This window comes from Triturus cristatus, chromosome 7 (genome assembly GCF_964204655.1).
Source record: "Triturus cristatus chromosome 7, aTriCri1.1, whole genome shotgun sequence".
In the NCBI taxonomy this organism is placed as follows: domain Eukaryota; kingdom Metazoa; phylum Chordata; class Amphibia; order Caudata; family Salamandridae; genus Triturus; species Triturus cristatus.
In genome coordinates, this window is record NC_140590.1 from 516,048,328 (window position 1) to 516,065,486 (window position 17,159).

The window sequence follows — 17,159 nt, forward strand, 5'->3', positions numbered from 1 at the left end:
GAGCACTGCTATTGCCTGTAGCAAAGTACACTCAGAAAGAACGTAAGTGTGTTTGTTGCTTGTGTTGTTCCTTTTTTCTCTGTGGGAGTGAACCTTACATTAACATTTGAGGTAAAAAGGGGGAGACAAATAGATATCCATTTAGTGACTGGTTTGTATAAAGTGTAACGAGAAAACCTGGATTAATCATGGCTCCCTCCGTAACCAAATTATGTGATCTTAGACAAATAATTTATTTTACCGATCCGCTGTTTTTTTACCATCACAAATAAAAGAACCTTGAAATACAATAGCTCAGCATACCAGCTCAAAAAAAGTATAGTGTTAGATTTAAGAGACCTTAATGTAGCCCTATAACGAGAGCCACCGGAATATTGCAATTTCACAGCCACAGCTTTTTTTTGCGTAATTATGGATTTACCGTATTTGCCACATAATCCATTGTCTGCTACATAATCTGCAGATTTTACCAAAAAATTGTTTCTAGCTCAAAGAGAGCAAAAGTTACTAAAAACATGGCGATGTGGGTTCACACGCAGTTGAAGGTCCTTTGCTAAGATTAGCTGGCCATCTTTCGGTTGTTTTTTTCTGTATTTGGTTGTTAAACTGCTATTATTGAAGTGAAATATTTACCCAGACAGTATTACCATGTGTAAAAATGAAAAAATAGGGTTAATAGTAACAAAAAATGTGCTGCATTATGCTGCATAATTTGTCTTTTCTTGCCGCATATTTTAGTCAACTTTGCAGTGTAATTTTCTGCTCTTCCGCTACATAATTCCAGTGGCCCTGTCTATAACAATATGGGCTACAGACAGGATTCACAAAACATTGCCTTTCAGTTCAGTGTCGGCACTGTCCTCAGAGTGGGGGTGGGGGCAGGAATGGTTCTAAGTCCAACGATCACTTTTAATAAGTACTTCCCTCCGCAGTGCTATAATATGACGTATTATTGTCAAGGTTTCCACATGTTAACGAAATACCCTTTTTTGAATTTTGAAGAGATGTTATCTTATTTTACGTGGTTTGTTGTATGATTTACACATGGTAAATATTTCCAGGCGGCACGTGCATGGGATCTAAGTGCCAAGCCAGGCCCTACGCTCGGTTCTGGCTCGCCACATTAACTGCTGGCTCGCCCACGCGGCGATCAACAATCCTTTACCCATAGTCCGAGCGAAGGGCGGCTGCTTCGCTGCTCTCTGCGCGGTAGCGGTAGCTGCACTGTGTACCTTTGAACCCTGAGCTGTCCTCACCCGTGGTCGGCTTGTTTTAGTTCTAAGTCAGTTTAGTAAAAGTCAGCTCCCTGCACAAACATCTATATTTCAGAATGTATTATTAATACTTAGGGCAAGTATGACTTATTTTGTATTTATTCTTATAGAGTTTTTGCAGGGTTCTCTGTTAGAGTAAGCCGTGCTCCATTTAGGATTCTGCGTAGCTCTTTGCCAGCTCAGAACCAGATGTTCGGCCGATGACTTCAGTGGTGACGGTAGCTGCGGGTATTCTCAGAGAAAGAGGTGTGACTGACTCTCTCAAGCAGCGATCGGACACGTGGCGGACTGTTCCCCACAATAGAGTTTAAGATGTAATCACCTGGCATGCAACTGATTCCTCCCCAGCCCAGCGTGCCTTTGTTTCCGCTGCCTGACAAGCACCTGACACCTTCCCAGCAGGAGCCTGCTGTCAGAAGAAGAAGTACGGCACTGACTGTGCCCCAGCCCCGCAGGCGAGAAAGTCATTTCCTTGCAGGTGGTGCCTGGCTCCTAAGTCCCGGATCGGTGAGCCCCACCCCAGGGCAAAGTCAATGCCAGCAGGAGCACGGCCGGGCAGGAGCGGGCTGCTGCCGAGGCCAAGCCCAGTTCTGTTTTGGGATTGTCAGCGGAAGGTCCCGGCTCCGCCTCCCGCGCGCACCTCCCTCACCCCCAGCATTGGAAGCCTCCTCGTGTCCTGAAAGGTGTTCCGGCCCGGGCCCAGGGGATCGCCGCCCCACCTCCTCGTCCAGTGTCCACTGAAGTCTCTGCGGGAGAGCCCCCCCCCCCCCCTTGCACTCAGAGGGCAAGGTCAGGCCAGGATACCTAGGAGCCCCTCCCCCTCTGGAGCCTGGCACGGGCACCGGCGAGAAAGACCACCTCTCACGCGCTACACCCCATGCGGCTCTTGTGAAAGCACGGAACACGGAAGCGGCCATGAAGCGATCGTCCTATTCCGGTAAGATCACGGAGTTTTCTGAAGGCAGAGGGGCAAAGATAAGGGTTTCGGAACGGCCGGGGGTAATATACCCGTCCACTCACCCTCTTTTTGCAAGTGTCACCCGCTTTTTTTTTTTTAATAATGTACGCCCCTCCTGTAAAACAACCTGCATCCGTACACTTTTGATAGGTCAACCTCTTTGCAAAAGCAAACTTTCGCGAACTAAACTGAAGGGGTAAACACCTGGCCTCGCCCTCATTCCCACGCCAACTGGCTGACAGTTGCATTTGAAATCAGACACCGATTGATATATGGTATGTATAAGTTGGCGCTATGTAGCGCCTAACTGAGGAGAAACGTGCCTCTGTGCATGTGTGTTTGGGAGTCGAACTACATTGTTTGAAAGAGGTCCACGGAGTTCAGCCCGCGCCAGGAGACATGGTGCCCAGAGGTGGGAGCCCATTTGGGGTGCTGGTGCCTGGAGGAAGAAGTGTTGCTGGGTGGTGCCCAGCGCTAGTAGAGTGAATGGGCGGATCGCTGCCAATATCACTGTCGGGAAATTAATAAAACCTACCGGGCTTCTGTAAACCCGGAGAGACGCAGCTGTTAAACAACCTGCTGTCGACAGGTACCCGAGCACCAGCAGCACAGCTGCACGACCAGCATGTACACAATGAGAGGTCAGCACACGCGTGAGCGTCCCTTAGACTTTATGCTGCATAAATGCAACATTTACACACATTATTCACACATGGTAACCATTTACATGTTTTTGTTGTGTCCAAATAAAAGTAACTCATTCAAACGTGATATCAGCCTAACATCTGTCAAAAAGTGTGAATATTTTCTGCGAGGCAGGCAGCTGCACACAAAGAGCCGATAAGACAGCTCAGTGGGTTCGTGCCTCTGCTGCAGAGATCTAGCTGTGCTTCACAGAGTTGAATGCCGGGAGAGCTAACTCGGCCCTTTTTACTACCAGGGTCGGTAAAATGAGTTCACCATTAGCGCCTGTAGCAGCACGCATTACAGAGCACCGTCGGCAGTGGTGACCATTGGACCCTGGCAGCTATTACTGCAGTGATAAGGGCTGTCAGGGCCGAAGTCTGGGGATCTTCACTGCCCACTATACATGTCTCCCTCGGTGTATAGGCCCTCCTTTACTTATGCTATTGTGAATTTGTCAGATTGCTCACACTGTAGTACCTGATCAATCACGAGGAGGAACGCCTGGGAGGTGATGAGAGGCCTCACAAACTATACGAAACACAATTTTTTAGGACTCACCCCGTGCCACAAAACGACTACTGGCCTGCAGAGAAATAAAGACATTACAGGCAGGCAGTGCCTCTGACAGCTTGTATGACGGAGACCATCAGCCACGTTTGCTTGCTCAGGCTGTGCTACTTGGTGTCTTGCTTGTTGGCTGCTCTGTTACATCACTCTAATGCTTCTACACTTCCCCTTAGGCAGCCCTACGGCACCTCTCAGTGGCCTGTGCTGCTTCATCTCTATAGGATAATACCACATCTCGAAGTAGGCTGCAAACGTAATCTCTCCATAGGCTGTGCTGCTTCATCAGTCTGCAGGGTGGAGTACTTCATGGCGAGTCGATTTAGGTTGCAATACTTCATCTCACTCTTGGGAGCAATACTTCATCTCTCTGTTGGCTGCAATAATTAATCTCTCTGTAGGCTGCAATACTTCATCTCTCTCTTGTGAGCAATACTTCATCTCTCTGTTGGCTGCAATATTTCATCTCTCTGTAGACTGCACTACTCCATCTCTCTCTTGGGACTAATACTTCATCTCTCTGTAGGCTGCAATACTTCATCTCTCTCTTGGGAGCAATACTTCATCTCTCTGTAGGCTGCAATACTTCATCTCTCTCTTGGGAGCAATACTTCATCTCTTTGTAGGCTGCAATACTTCATCTCTCTCTTTGGAGCAATACTTCATCTCTTTGTTGGCTGCAATACGTAATCTCTCTGTAGGCTGCAATACTTCATCTCTCTCTTGGGAGCAATACTTCATCTCTCTGTTGGCTGCAATACTTCATCTTTCTGTAGGCTGCAATAATTCATCCCTCTCCCGGGAGCAATACTTCATCTCTCTCTAGGCTGCAATAAATCATCCTACTGTAAGCAGCAATACTTCATCTCCCTGTAGGGTGCAATACTTCACCTCTATGGAAGCTGCAGTAATTCATCTCACACTCTGTAAACTGCAATAATTAATCTCACTGTAGCATGCACTACTTCATCACTCTGTAGGCTGCAATACTTCATCTCACTTATGGCTTTAATACTTCATCACTCTGTAGGCTGCAATACTTCATCTCACTTATGGCTTTAATACTTCACCACTCTATAGGCTGCAATAATTAATCTCACTGTAGCATGCAATACTTAATCACTCTGTAGGCTGTACTACTTCATCTTACTTATGGCTTTAATACTTCACCACTGTATAGGCTGCAATAATTAATCTCACTGTGGCATGCAATACTTAATCACTCTGTAGGCTGTACTACTTCATCTCACTTATGGCTTTAATACTTCACCACTCTATAGGCTGCAATAATTAATCTCACTGTAGCATGCAATACTTAATCACTCTGTAGGCTGAACTACTTCATCTTACTTATGGCTTTAATACTTCATCACTCTGTAGGCTGCAATACTTCATCTCACTTATGGCTTTACTACTTCACCACTCTATAGGCTACAATAATTCATCTCACTGTAGCATGTAATGCTTCATCACTCTGTAGGCGGCAATACTTCATCTCACATATGGCTTTAATACTTCACCACTCTAGAGGCTGCCATAATTCATCTCACTGTAGCATGCAATACTTCATCACTCTGTAGGCTGCCATAATTCACCCCACTGTAGGCTGCAACACTCCACCTTGAGCCTGCTGTACTTCATCTCTCCATAGGCAGTATTGCTTCATTTCTCTGCAGTCTGCGATACTCCGTCTCACTGTAGGCTCAATTCTTCATTCCTTTGTAGGCTGTAATGCTTAATCTCCATATGTTGCAAAGCGACCTCTCTCTCTGTAGGCTGTCATACTTAATCTCTCTATAGGCTGCAATGCTTCATCTCTGTGAGTTGCAATGCTTCAGTTCTCACCCTGTAACACACATCTCCATGTAGGCTGTAATACTTCATCTCTCTGTATGTTGCTAAGCTTTATCTCTCTAGGCTGCAATGCTTCATCTCTCTAGGCTGCACTGCTTCATCTCTCTGTAGGCTTCAATGCTTCGTCTCTCTCTAGGCTGCAATGCTTCATCTCTCTATGCTGCACTGCTTCATCTCTCTAGGCTGCAATGCTTCATCTCTCTATGCTGCACTGCTTCATCTCTTTAGGCTGCAATGCTTCATCTCTCTAGGCTGCAATGCTTCGTCCCTCTGTAGGCTGCAATGCTTCATCTCTGTAAGTTGCAATGCTTCAGTTCTCACCCTGTAACACACATCTCAATGTAGGCTGTAATACTTCATCTCTCTGTACGTTGCAAAGTTTTATCTCTCTGTAGGCTGCAATGCTTCATCTCTATAGGCTGCAATGCTTCATCTCTCTAGGCTGCACTGCTTCATCTCTCTGTAGGCTGCAATGCTTCATCTCTCTAGGCTGCAATGCTTCATCTCTCTGTAGGCTGCAATGCTTCATCTCTCTAGGCTGCAATGCTTCGTCCCTCTGTAGGCTGCACTGCTTCATCTCTCTCTAGGCTGCAATGCTTCATCTCTCTAGGCTTCAATGCTTCGTCTCTCTGTAGGCTGCAATGCTTCATCTCTGTAAGTTGCAATGCTTCAGTTCTCACCCTGTAACACACATCTCAATGTAGGCTGTAATACTTCATCTCTCTGTACGTTGCAAAGCTTTATCTCTCTGTAGGCTGCAATGCTTCATCTCTCTAGGCTGCAATGCTTCATCTCTCTAGGCTGCAATACTTCATCTCTCTAGGCTGCAATGCTTCATCTCTCTGTAGGCTGCAATGCTTCATCTCACTAGGCTGCAATGCTTCATCTCTCTGTAGGCTGCAATGCTTCATCTCTCTGTAGGCTGCAATGCTTCATCTCTCTAGGCTGCAATGCTTCATCTCTCTGTAGGCTGCAATGCTTCATCTCACTAGGCTGCAATGCTTCATCTCTCTGTAGGCTGCAATGCTTCATCTCTCTGTAGGCTGCAATGCTTCATCTCTCTAGGCTGCAATGCTTCATCTCTCTGTATGATGCAATGCTTCATCTCTCTAGGCTGCAATACTTCATCTCTCTAGGCTGCAATGCTTCATCTCTCTGTAGGCTGCAATGCTTCATCTCTCTAGGCTGCAATGCTTCATCTCTCTGTAGGCTGCAATGCTTCATCTCTCTGTACGTTGCAAAGCTTCATCTCTCTGTAGGCTGCAGTGGTTCATCTCTCTAGGTTGCAATGCTTCATCTCTCTGTAGGCTGCAGTGCTGCATCTCTATAGGGTGCGATGCTTCATCTCTCTGTACTTTGCAAAGCTTCATCTCTCTGTAGGCTGCAATGCTTCATCTCTCTGTACGTTGCAAAGCTTCATCTCTCTGTAGGCTGCAGTGCTTCATCTCTCTAGGCTGCAGTGCTGCATCTCTATAGGCTGCAATGCTTCATCTCTCTGTACGTTGCAAAGCTTTATCTCTCTCTAGGCTGCAATACTTCATCTCTCTAGGCTTCAATACTTCATTTCTCTAGGCTGCAATGCTTCATCTCTCTCTAGGCTGCAATGCTTCATCTCTCTAGGCTGCAATGCTTCATCTCTCTAGGCTGCAATGCTTCATCTCTCTGTATGATGCAATGCTTCATCTCTCATTTGAGTGTAGCTCACTTCATCTCTTTGTAGACTGTGCAACGTCACCTCACTGTACGGTGCTCCACTTCCTCCTGCTGTAGGCTGCAATGCTTCATCGCACTACTATCTCAGGGTAGCCCGCGATGCTTCATCTTTCTGGAGGCTCTGCTACGCCATCGCACTGTTAGCTACTATACTTTGTGTCAATGTAGGCTGCAGTGCTTCATGTATGTAGACTCTAGTGTGTCATCCTTTTTATGGGCTGCAATGCAACTCTGTAAGTTGTACCCCTCCATCTCTCTATTGGTTGCAGCACTTCTCTCTCTCGGATGTGCTCCTTCCTCTCTAAGGCGTCAGTAATCAGTCACTTTTCTGTAGATCCTGCTCCTTTATGTATGATGGTTACAATCCCTCATCTTCCTTTAGGGTGTGCTACGTCCTCTCTCTATTTATTGTAGTAAATACGTCATTTCTCTAAGCAAGTTGCAATTCTTAATTTCTCTCTGGAACTCGCTACTTCCTCTGTATGATGTGGTATGTCTCTTTTCTGTAGAACATACGCCCTCTCTCTCTGGGTTCCAGTTCTTTCTCTCTCTCTCTCGTACAGGTGACACTCTCTCTATATATTTTGTAATACATTACTTCTGTATAGAACATGCTCCATCATTTCTCTGCGAGATGCAGTTCTCCAATCCCTCTCTAGGGGAGCGACTTCCTTTCCCTGTATGTTGTATTGCATCGCGTCTCTAGAACAAGTTCCTTCGTCTCTCTGCGGGTTGTTTTCTTTCATCTCTCTTTCTAGGCTGTGCTACTTCAACTCTCTGTATGCGGCAGTACCTTGGTCTACCTCATCTCCACATGGGCTTAAACATACCATGACTTTGTTGGTTGCAGTATTACATCTATGTACTAGTGGCAGATGAGGCGCTATACAAATGCTAATTAACAATAGCAGTAGGTTGTCATACTTTATCTCTGTGTGGAACCTGTGGTATCTTCCTGCCTGTGCAGGCTGTCCTTCTTCATTTTCCTGTGTAGGCTCCGCTACAGCATGTCTTTATGCAATCTGTGCTACTGTTTGCCCACACAACCTGCACCACTTGTTCTCTCACTGCAGATTCTGCCATGTCTTCCACTGTCTTTGCATTCTGTGTTCCTCTATATGGTTAGGTCATAGGTCCATGGAAAAAGCATCTTTTGTTTTCTTAATAACTCTCGTGTTAAATGAATTTGCACAAAACATTTTTTTAAGGGACATTCATTTTGGATTCTTTATGGAAAATATTTGTGCAGCTCCTTACAAGGCAGGCCTAAAAAGGCGGTTCTCAAAACTGGCATTTTCTATTTTAACTCCCATCAGATTATCTGCTCCTCAATATAGAAAACACCAAACTTGGGGACATATGTACAATGAAGTGACGGAGTGCGGCGTTAACCGTCCTGGCTTAATGCCACACTCCACCCCTTTAGAAACGCAGGGCTGCACCATATTTACAACAATATAGTGCAGCCCTGCGTTTCCCCCTAGGCTGGCTCTAAATTAAGTAGCCTAGCACCAACGCAGGCACCCTTGGACCATAGTGCAAGTGTGTCTGCATTGAGGGGAAGATTGTTTATGTGGACGAAGGGCTCCCTTCCTTTACATAAACAATCTTTAAAAGACGTTTTGTAACTTTTATGTATGCTGCTTAATGCTTAACATGTAATTTATTTCTCTTGATTGCTTATGTGTAGGAAGGTAAACCTTCCTGCACATAACCAGAAACCTTCCTGCACATAAACAATCAATTGCATTTTGCTGTTTCTATGTCTGCTGCACAACGCAGCCCACATGGAAACAGCAAAAACGACGAGAAATAAAGCATTTTGCCTTGTTTCACCTGTTTAAGACCATGTTTTCCGTGTTCTTAATTTTTGTGCTGCCTCCTATTTATGCCACCCTTGTAAATAGGGGCAGCATCAAAATCAAGGGTGGTGTGGTGGAACGCCCACAGAAACACCCATTGCCCCCCCTTTCACGCTAAGTACAACGTGAAAGGGTACCTTCTTTACAAGGCAGCGTTAAGTGGCTTGTTAATTAGGCGATGCCCTTATCGCCATCACTATTATTGTAGATTTGTCAACTAGACTTGTGAATCCTCCAAGCTCAGATTGTCTGGCTGTCACAGAAAACATTTATACGGCATTTGCCGCTACCCTTCACAGTGCATCAAGTGCCGTTTTGCTAGCAAAAAATAAATTCATAAAAGGGCAAAAGGAAGCAGAGTGAGCCTATCCTGACCCCTATACCCATGTGGGGAAGGGGGCCCAAATGTAACATAAATATAAAATACAATTATTTAATCATAGGATTAATGAATCTTGTGCCGGATTGTGCCAAATCCTGGACCCTCTCTGGGTCCCCCGGACACTCCTGGGTCTCATGGGTCAAAAATCCACACAGGATTCACAAATCCTGAAATGAAAAAATTAAACCAGAATTCAGTTCACTATGCTCACACTTTGCCAATGGCCACACGTGGGGACTAGCCCCAAACTGGGATTTTGGACATGGCCTTGCTGCAGGTCAGACCTTGCAGCCAGCCTGCAATTTGCACATCTGAAAGACGCGGATTGCAAATGTTGGCTACACATAGCGAGGTGGGTGCAGCTCCTGGCAGCAGGCTAACCCTTGCACCCAATACCCGCTTACCAGAGTTGAAGGTTATGCACTCTGGGAACTGGCAGTCTGTGACGAGCCCCAGCTGCCTACGGGCAAATGCCCTTTGTGCATCAGAGGTTGGCCACCTGCTGCAGGATAGGCTTTCAGGTAATCCCCACTGTGCATGGTCTTTGGCCATACACATTGGGATTGGCTGTAAATAGGATGTTAGGCACAAGGAACTGTTGCATGTGGTGTATGATCAAAAACACAGAAATTCACTGAAAGAAACAAAGGTGAAAGTAAAGTTATGGTTAGCTTTGGTAATAAGACCTTAAAACACCTTGAAAAAACGTTAGATATTCACTGAAAAAAACCAGTTAAAAAGCAGTTATGGTTACAAAACAAAACCTAAAAAACACTGAAATTCTCCAGTTCTGGTTAGGTAAACCATAATTCACGCTCCCATCCTACCTGCTGACAACCTTACATATGTTATCACTGATGACATGTTGAATGGCATCCCTGATGACATGTTGAATTGCATTATCGATGACATCACAGATGACATCCTAAATGATATCTCTGACGACGTCATTCATCATAGTGCTGTTGGCATTAGATTACGGCCATAAAAATAAATAGAAAAAAATGGTCTACAGCTGTATTCAGCAGTGGCTAACTGCAAACGGTTGGATTCAGAACGTGCTTTTACACTATGTTCTGCTTCTAACTCTGCTGTGCAGTCCGTGTGCAGCAGGCATTGGCCGTTCATGAATGTCTTCCTGCAAAAGACTAGGCTACATAGGCAATCATGGAGAATTTCAGTGTTGTTAGGTTTTGTTTTGTAACCATAACTGCACCTTACTTGCAATATCCTCTACCACTTTTGCTATAGCCACTGCCTTGCTCAGATCCAGCCTCTTAATAAGCCATTTCTCCTGCACTTCTGGTTATTAGTACCCCTTACTAACTGATCACAGATCAGTAAGTCAGTAAGTGTACCTAATTCAAGGGCAATGCCATAGGATGACGTACTGTCACATAGGTTTTCGCCCTGTCATGGTTACCTTAAATTCTACAGTAAAAATGATGGTTTTCTATGACAACATTTATATGTGGGCTAAATGGTATCTGTAGCATTTTTACCGCCTTGTAATAGACATTGACAGCATTACCACCTCTAATCTGTATTTCTGAAATGCTGTCATAAATACTGCATCCGTCTTGCCTACATGCATTTTGAATTCTTTATAGTGAATGTTTTTCACCGTCAATTGTTAGCAAGTAACGGTCAGTTGCTTCCACTACTTTTTAGGTCTTGCGCCTAGTGATGCAGTGCGCAGCCCTGCTCGCGCAGCGAGAGTCCTTTTGCACGGGGTTCAGAAACGGAGCCTGGTTTCCTTTGGTGGCCCGCTATTGGCCTTTGCGTGCGTGTTTTTTACTAAGACAGCATGCAATAGGCCAAAGGCGGGCGCATTGCTCCTCCCATGGCCTATTGGTGTTTGTTACGTGCACCAAAGGCCATGTGGTTTCAATTATCGTGGAACCACATGTTTCGTTGTGGCGCGCACACACCACTCGCAGGTGCGTTTTTTTTTTTTTTTTTACAATAGCGATCGCTTTCGCGATTGCTTTCACTGCCACTTGTTAATGTTCCTACGTCTAGCTGGCCTCTACTGGATTGGGTCAAACCAGTAAATTGCATGTGATTTCGAAGCATGGCAGTAGCTCTCCAAGTCCGGAGCCTAAAAGCCCCTCCTCAGAAGGAAGCCAAAGCACTTCCCATCCCATCCCAATCTGGGGTTCCCACCGCTCCACACCGGACAGGTCAGCCGCGCGTCACATCGTAGAAAAAGGTCCGAGCCCGTGGGAAGGGCGCATTGTTGAACAGATAAATGAATTGAGGGAGCGCCGGCATGTAATTGAACGCTATCCTGCCCGCCGTGGACAGAGGTAGCGGAATCCATCCTTCCTCCGTCTTTGTTAATTCTTACACATTGTTTATAATATTGATGAAAATAACATTCAATGAAAATTAAATATTAATCCTACTGTTACTTTTTATATTAAGATGAAGGTCTCACATTCACCCCTCAGGCAGCGTGCAGCGCTGCTCATCAAAATCTTACAATATTAAAAAAATAGACTTCGGTGAGCCCCGCATTTCTTTTTTTTTGTCGCGGATCGCCAAAGTCAATACTGTAAGCTTTTAGTAAGCAGCGCGTCACAGGCGGCATGGTGCGCTGCTTACCAAAATCTTAAAATACTGAAAAAATAGACGTTGGGAAGCCTCGACAAAGTAAAAAGAAAGGTGCGGCTTGACAAAGTCTTTTTGCACTGGCGGCATGTTGCGGCGTGGGCAGGCTTTTTGAGGCGCACATTCTGGAGTACGGGCAGTGGCGTAGGGCGAGCTCGCTGCCCGTGGAGAGGGAAGCGACGGTGAGCAGCAGACAACGCTTCCGCGTGGTTTCTCTTGACTTTAAATGGCATCTCCGGTATCATTTCTCTTCAAGCCTGCAGTGAGGAAGGAGTCCTCCCAATGTTCGGCGTTCACGGCTTTCACGGTAAGCCCTTTTCTGACCTTTCATGATTTTGTCTTTCCCCGCGTTGGTATTGCCCGCAACCCAGAGAGTTCCCGGTCTTTTTTCATGAACACCGTGAAACCGAGTCTATTTCCCACTGCCTTTGCCAGCTTGGGGACATGTCATTGTTTGGGCTTGTGTGTCATTGACACGTAGTAGTGTTTAATGTTCACCTTCGCCTAGTTCATGCAGTGATATTGTAGGATTAAACGTGAATCTATTTGTCTTTTTATTACTCCCTTATCGTAGTTTCGTAACCTTGTATGTTGTGCGAAAGTTTTTTTACTCTTTCAGGGGTTCCAAGGGTACTCCTTATTTAGACATCACACTTCGTGGGTTTTATTCTCTGTGAAGAGCGGGAGATGGCCCCTCCTCCCATTTGGTTTTTAGAAAGGCAATACCTACGCCAGATATTCCCGGGAACCCCTAATGTAAACAAAGGCAAAGCACTAATAATAAACAGCTGCTCTACCGGACCTGCAAGTGATTCCTCCTTTCTCCCGATGCAGCACCGCCCTCGCCGAGGCACAGGCCAAGCACAACTGCAGCAGCCGCAGTGTGCACAACTCAGAAGCGAGCATTGCAACTTGGCCAGAGGTTTATCATTGTCACCCCTATTTTTTTTAATAGAAGCTCACTGTGTCTTACAAACAGACCTGCGATACTCATTAAGTGAATGGTGCTACCATTTGTTTTAATTTTAACGCTGGGATTGGATCTGGTACAATGTGTGTAAAATCGTAAATGAAATGGAGTTGCTGCTGACTGCTTCTGTGTACTGTTAATCAGTGTCAAATTCTGCATCTGTCACACTTCTCTATCCTTCTCCAGTGCTGGCTTGGGTGCAGCGACTGAGTTGGTTTTCCCCTGTATCTCTTCCGGTGTTTTATCAAGCATTGTGCCCTCATTATCTTTGCCAGCCGGGAGTGGGCTATTATGTTCTAGTATTCTGATTGCCAGGGGACGCATGTTTTTGTATTTCAGTAAGGCTATTTCCCCCCCACAGGAACTTGCGCAGGAAAGCAGAGTTGAATTTCCACAGTCCTCCCCCTGTTGAGTTCCAGCTTCCGCTATTATTTTGGTCACTACTTCCTTGTTTATTTGTGATCAGGAACCTTTGCTGGCAGCTGCTGCTTTAATACTCCCTGCATGTGTGAATCCACATCTAATTTTTGAGTTGATATTGTTATCAGCACCCACATTCATTCCATGCTTATGACCTACAGGTCATTCTTCTCGTCTTTATCCTTGTAAATGGGAAAGCAAAATCTGAAAAGCTGCACCTATTTGTAAGAGGGAGCCAGTGCTTAAGTTAACAAAATGTGTTCCATATCTGGCATTGTGGCTGATATCTCTCTCCTTACAGTCAATGTCCTCTCCCCATCTTGGCATTGAGAAGTGTTCGCCGGGTCCGGGTTGGTCGCAGAGTGGGGCCCTGTTGCCTCCGTAGCACTGCGGTGTTGGGTTGTGCATGGATCAGAGTCTTGAACCCAGCAAAACAGGCAGCGGTATCAAAGTGCTGCAGCTTTAGCTGGTTCCACACTTGTCATTTCATCTCCAGTCACTGCTTCTAACAATTTGCCCGCTATCACAGGACTGAGTCAAAGAAGCTGACGAGCAGTACGAATCGGCCGGTCAGTGGCCATACTGTGGAGGGCCATGGCAACGCCAACGCGAGTCGTTAGGCAGCAGCACTTGTGACCTCCCCGCCCCCAAGAGCTTCACACATAGAATCATACTAACACGCAGTCTACAATTGTTATTTGTAATAGAAACGAGCTCAATCTTAAGACAAGTACTATAAATTATGACAAACACAGGAATGGACAAATGAGACAGTCTGATGCCCAAACCAACAAGCATTTGCAATGCAATAGGTCTCGCATTATTAAAGTTTGAGCTATTGGCATTGCTAAATAATGCAACACCAATAGCTCAAACTTTAATAATGCAAGACCTATTGCATTGCAAATGCTTGTGCTGTGAGAAGTGGGGGAATGCGACTCTCCCACTACTCCCACATCTGACAGAAAAAGTGGAGGCTGTGATATGCCGATTGCCGCCATCCTGATTTATTAACTTCACCATGGACATAATGTGTTCCCAAGAAACTATCTATAATAATGCACTGAAAAGGAATGATGGTTGTACTGCCGCTGCACAGGTGCTCTTCCTACTGCTTCAGACTGCAACATTATGGTTAATGCTGCACCGCGCCATATCGCGTGATCACCAGTGCAGCAATCTGTAGCCATCAGCTCATTTGGCCCAACATAGAGGTCACAAAAAAGAAAGGTTCTACAACCCTCCAATAACCAATTGGAATGTCCTGCTGTTTGTGGTGAAGCTAAGCAAAGATCACTGTACAAAGGTACATCGGCCCATGGTGGTAGGCCAACTCATATTTTTCCACTGCTCAGCTCCCAAAGATGTCAGCATTACTCTAGGATAACAGTTGTGATGCTATTTGGCAAAAAGCACTTTTTCCTCACAGTTTCTTTCCAACTGTACAAGTTGCGCTGTGCAATCCTTCGTTCTCACATCGCCCCTCGCCTTTCTTCCTGCTCCAGGGGGACCAATATAGAAATTGCCAGAGTGGAAAGAATATGTTCTGAATTATTTACATATTATAGAGGATGACTCTAGTGAGGAATTCACCCCAAGGAGGAAAACGAAAATGTTTCTACATACTGTAGGACCTGAAGACCTAATGTTCGGGTCTAGAGTCATATGTCAAAAAACAAGGAAAACAACAGGAGCAGATGGGCTTCAAATGCCTTGGATGACCTGGATAAACTTAAAATGCTGACTGTCTGTGTAGCGATAGAGCCTTTTAACTTGTTACTGCCGAAGAAAGGCAACTTAGATTCAGATGAGGATTACGTGGCCGCCCTTAAAAAACTTGCCATGTCATGAAAAGTTTGCAGTATGCCTGATGACTTCATCCATGACCAGCGAGGGATGTGCCCAATTATCCGAGGCTGCAGGAAATGTTATGGGTGGGGGTGATTCCTGCCTGAGGATATTGTAGTCCTCATTAATAAGGCTGAAATATCCAAAAGACGTGCCAAAGCTGCTTTGGGAAATGCAACTAGCGAGGACAGTATAAACATGTTCTTCCAATCTACTAAGAAAAGGCAGAGAAGCCATCTTGAAGTAAAATAATGAGACACCTTTAACCCATAGATCGAACTATATGAAATCCAAAGAGAATCATTCTAGTTGTTACAAATATGGTAGTAAGGACCCCTTTGTTCACAAGTGTTGCCTTGCTTGCAGCTAAGGAGAAACTCTCTAGCTGTAGAATTTGCATAAGGAGGCATAGTATAACTAATGTGAAATATTTCATTTGGAATTCAGAGTCTGCATCCTCTGAAAATGATAAAAGCAAGGAAGTTATGTGTTCAGTGCTCTGGGTCTGGATGTGAACTTCCAGACTAATCCAGTCTGGGAGTTCAAAAGGTTTATAACATCATTTTTTGTCTCGAGGTGAGGACAAGTTCTATAGCCCATGAGGTTAGGAATATTTCCATCGCAGTCAGGGAAGAAGTAGAAAATGAGGCGAGGAAGTTTGAGACGGATAGCATTATTGAAGCTGTTAGGACTACAAAGAGGCTTCCTCAGAACCACCAGTGGGGTTAAATGGTTTTCCTCCTTGGACTTTGCATCAGGGTACCACCAAGCAGCCCCTGTATTCAGACAGCACAGCATTCATTACACCTTTTGGCTGTTTTCAGTTTGTGTGAAAGCCTTTTGGATTAGCATCAGCTGCAGTTGTTTTTCAATGGATAATATGTCAACTTTTTAAAGATTACAAAGGTGTCATCTTTTTTCTCATAAGGAAAGTTTTACAATTGCTGGAAAAATAGATTTCATGGCTGAATTTGCAAAGTGGTGATTAGCAATGCCAACCATTGGTAAAGATCTGGGTCATGAAATCAGTGAATGGGATTGTTACCCAAGAAGGAAGTTGTTGAAGCAAGAAGAGATGCAGCTCCACCTGTGTTCAAGGTTGAAGTGAGGAATAACTGAATTCCGTGTCAAATTTGCGAGAGATTTTACATGTAAGATGCATGAGATGAGATTATTGCTTAAAAATAATCATACCATTGCGTGGAGGTAAAAATACAGGAGTACTTAAATGACCTCAGGGAAGACATCTGCAAGGCGATACTGTTTCAGGGTGTTAATCCGTGGGGAAGGAGTGTCATTACCACTGATGTGAGTGAAAAGCGATTAGGTGGCACCCCGAGAAGAGCAGGGTGGATTAGAAGTCACAATTCCATTTGCTTCCCATTCTCCATCAGAGGAAAACTAGTCTGTAATAGAGAGATGTTAGCCTGCGAGGGGTTAATGTGCAGGTTCAGGCTGTACTTTTGGGGTTCTGAATTCATACTGTGCTCGGATCACTAAATACTCAATTGCACATGTCTCCTGCCTATTTAGATGTTGGTGGGAATCAGCCTGATGGTAACAGATCCATGTGATCCAGATCTATCGTGACTGGTAGTCTAGCATTTATGTCAGCTTCCCGGGTGCAGGCAGTGATTGGGGCGGCAGTCTCTAAAGCACTGCAGAACAAGGCTTTAGAGAAAGGAAACAAAGCTGAGACGGGGAACTCTGAGTCTTCTGATCAGTATTCTTCAGGTTCAGACTCTGAGGCTCCCAGCACTTCCGCTGCAAGCAAATATCTGAGGAGAGAAGAAATACCTCAATTACTTGATCATATTAGAGATAATTTGGATACCTGCTCCAGATGAGCCTGGTGGTGTTTTTCCACAATATCAGAAGACTTGCCAGAATGCGATGCCTGTCCATGAGCAAGTCGCTGATCTAAACTCCAGACAATGGAATAAGGTGGATCAGTGTATGACTCCGAGATTTCTGCAGATGGCCTATCCTTTGGAGGGTGCAGAAAAGGCCCTTC

The 17,159-nt window shown here is 45.2% G+C and overlaps 1 protein-coding gene across 1 annotated transcript in view; it reads left to right on the forward strand.

Moving 5' to 3' along the window:
* The first annotated feature begins 1,775 nt into the window (after positions 1-1,775).
* SEPTIN9 (septin 9) overlaps positions 1,776-17,159 on the forward strand; it is an 844,294-nt gene continuing 828,910 nt past the window's right edge. The window contains exon 1 of the mRNA XM_085616876.1: positions 1,776-2,211. Within this exon, the coding sequence (XP_085473002.1) occupies positions 2,190-2,211 (22 nt within the window). The 5' untranslated portion in view covers positions 1,776-2,189. The remainder of the gene's footprint in view (positions 2,212-17,159) is intronic.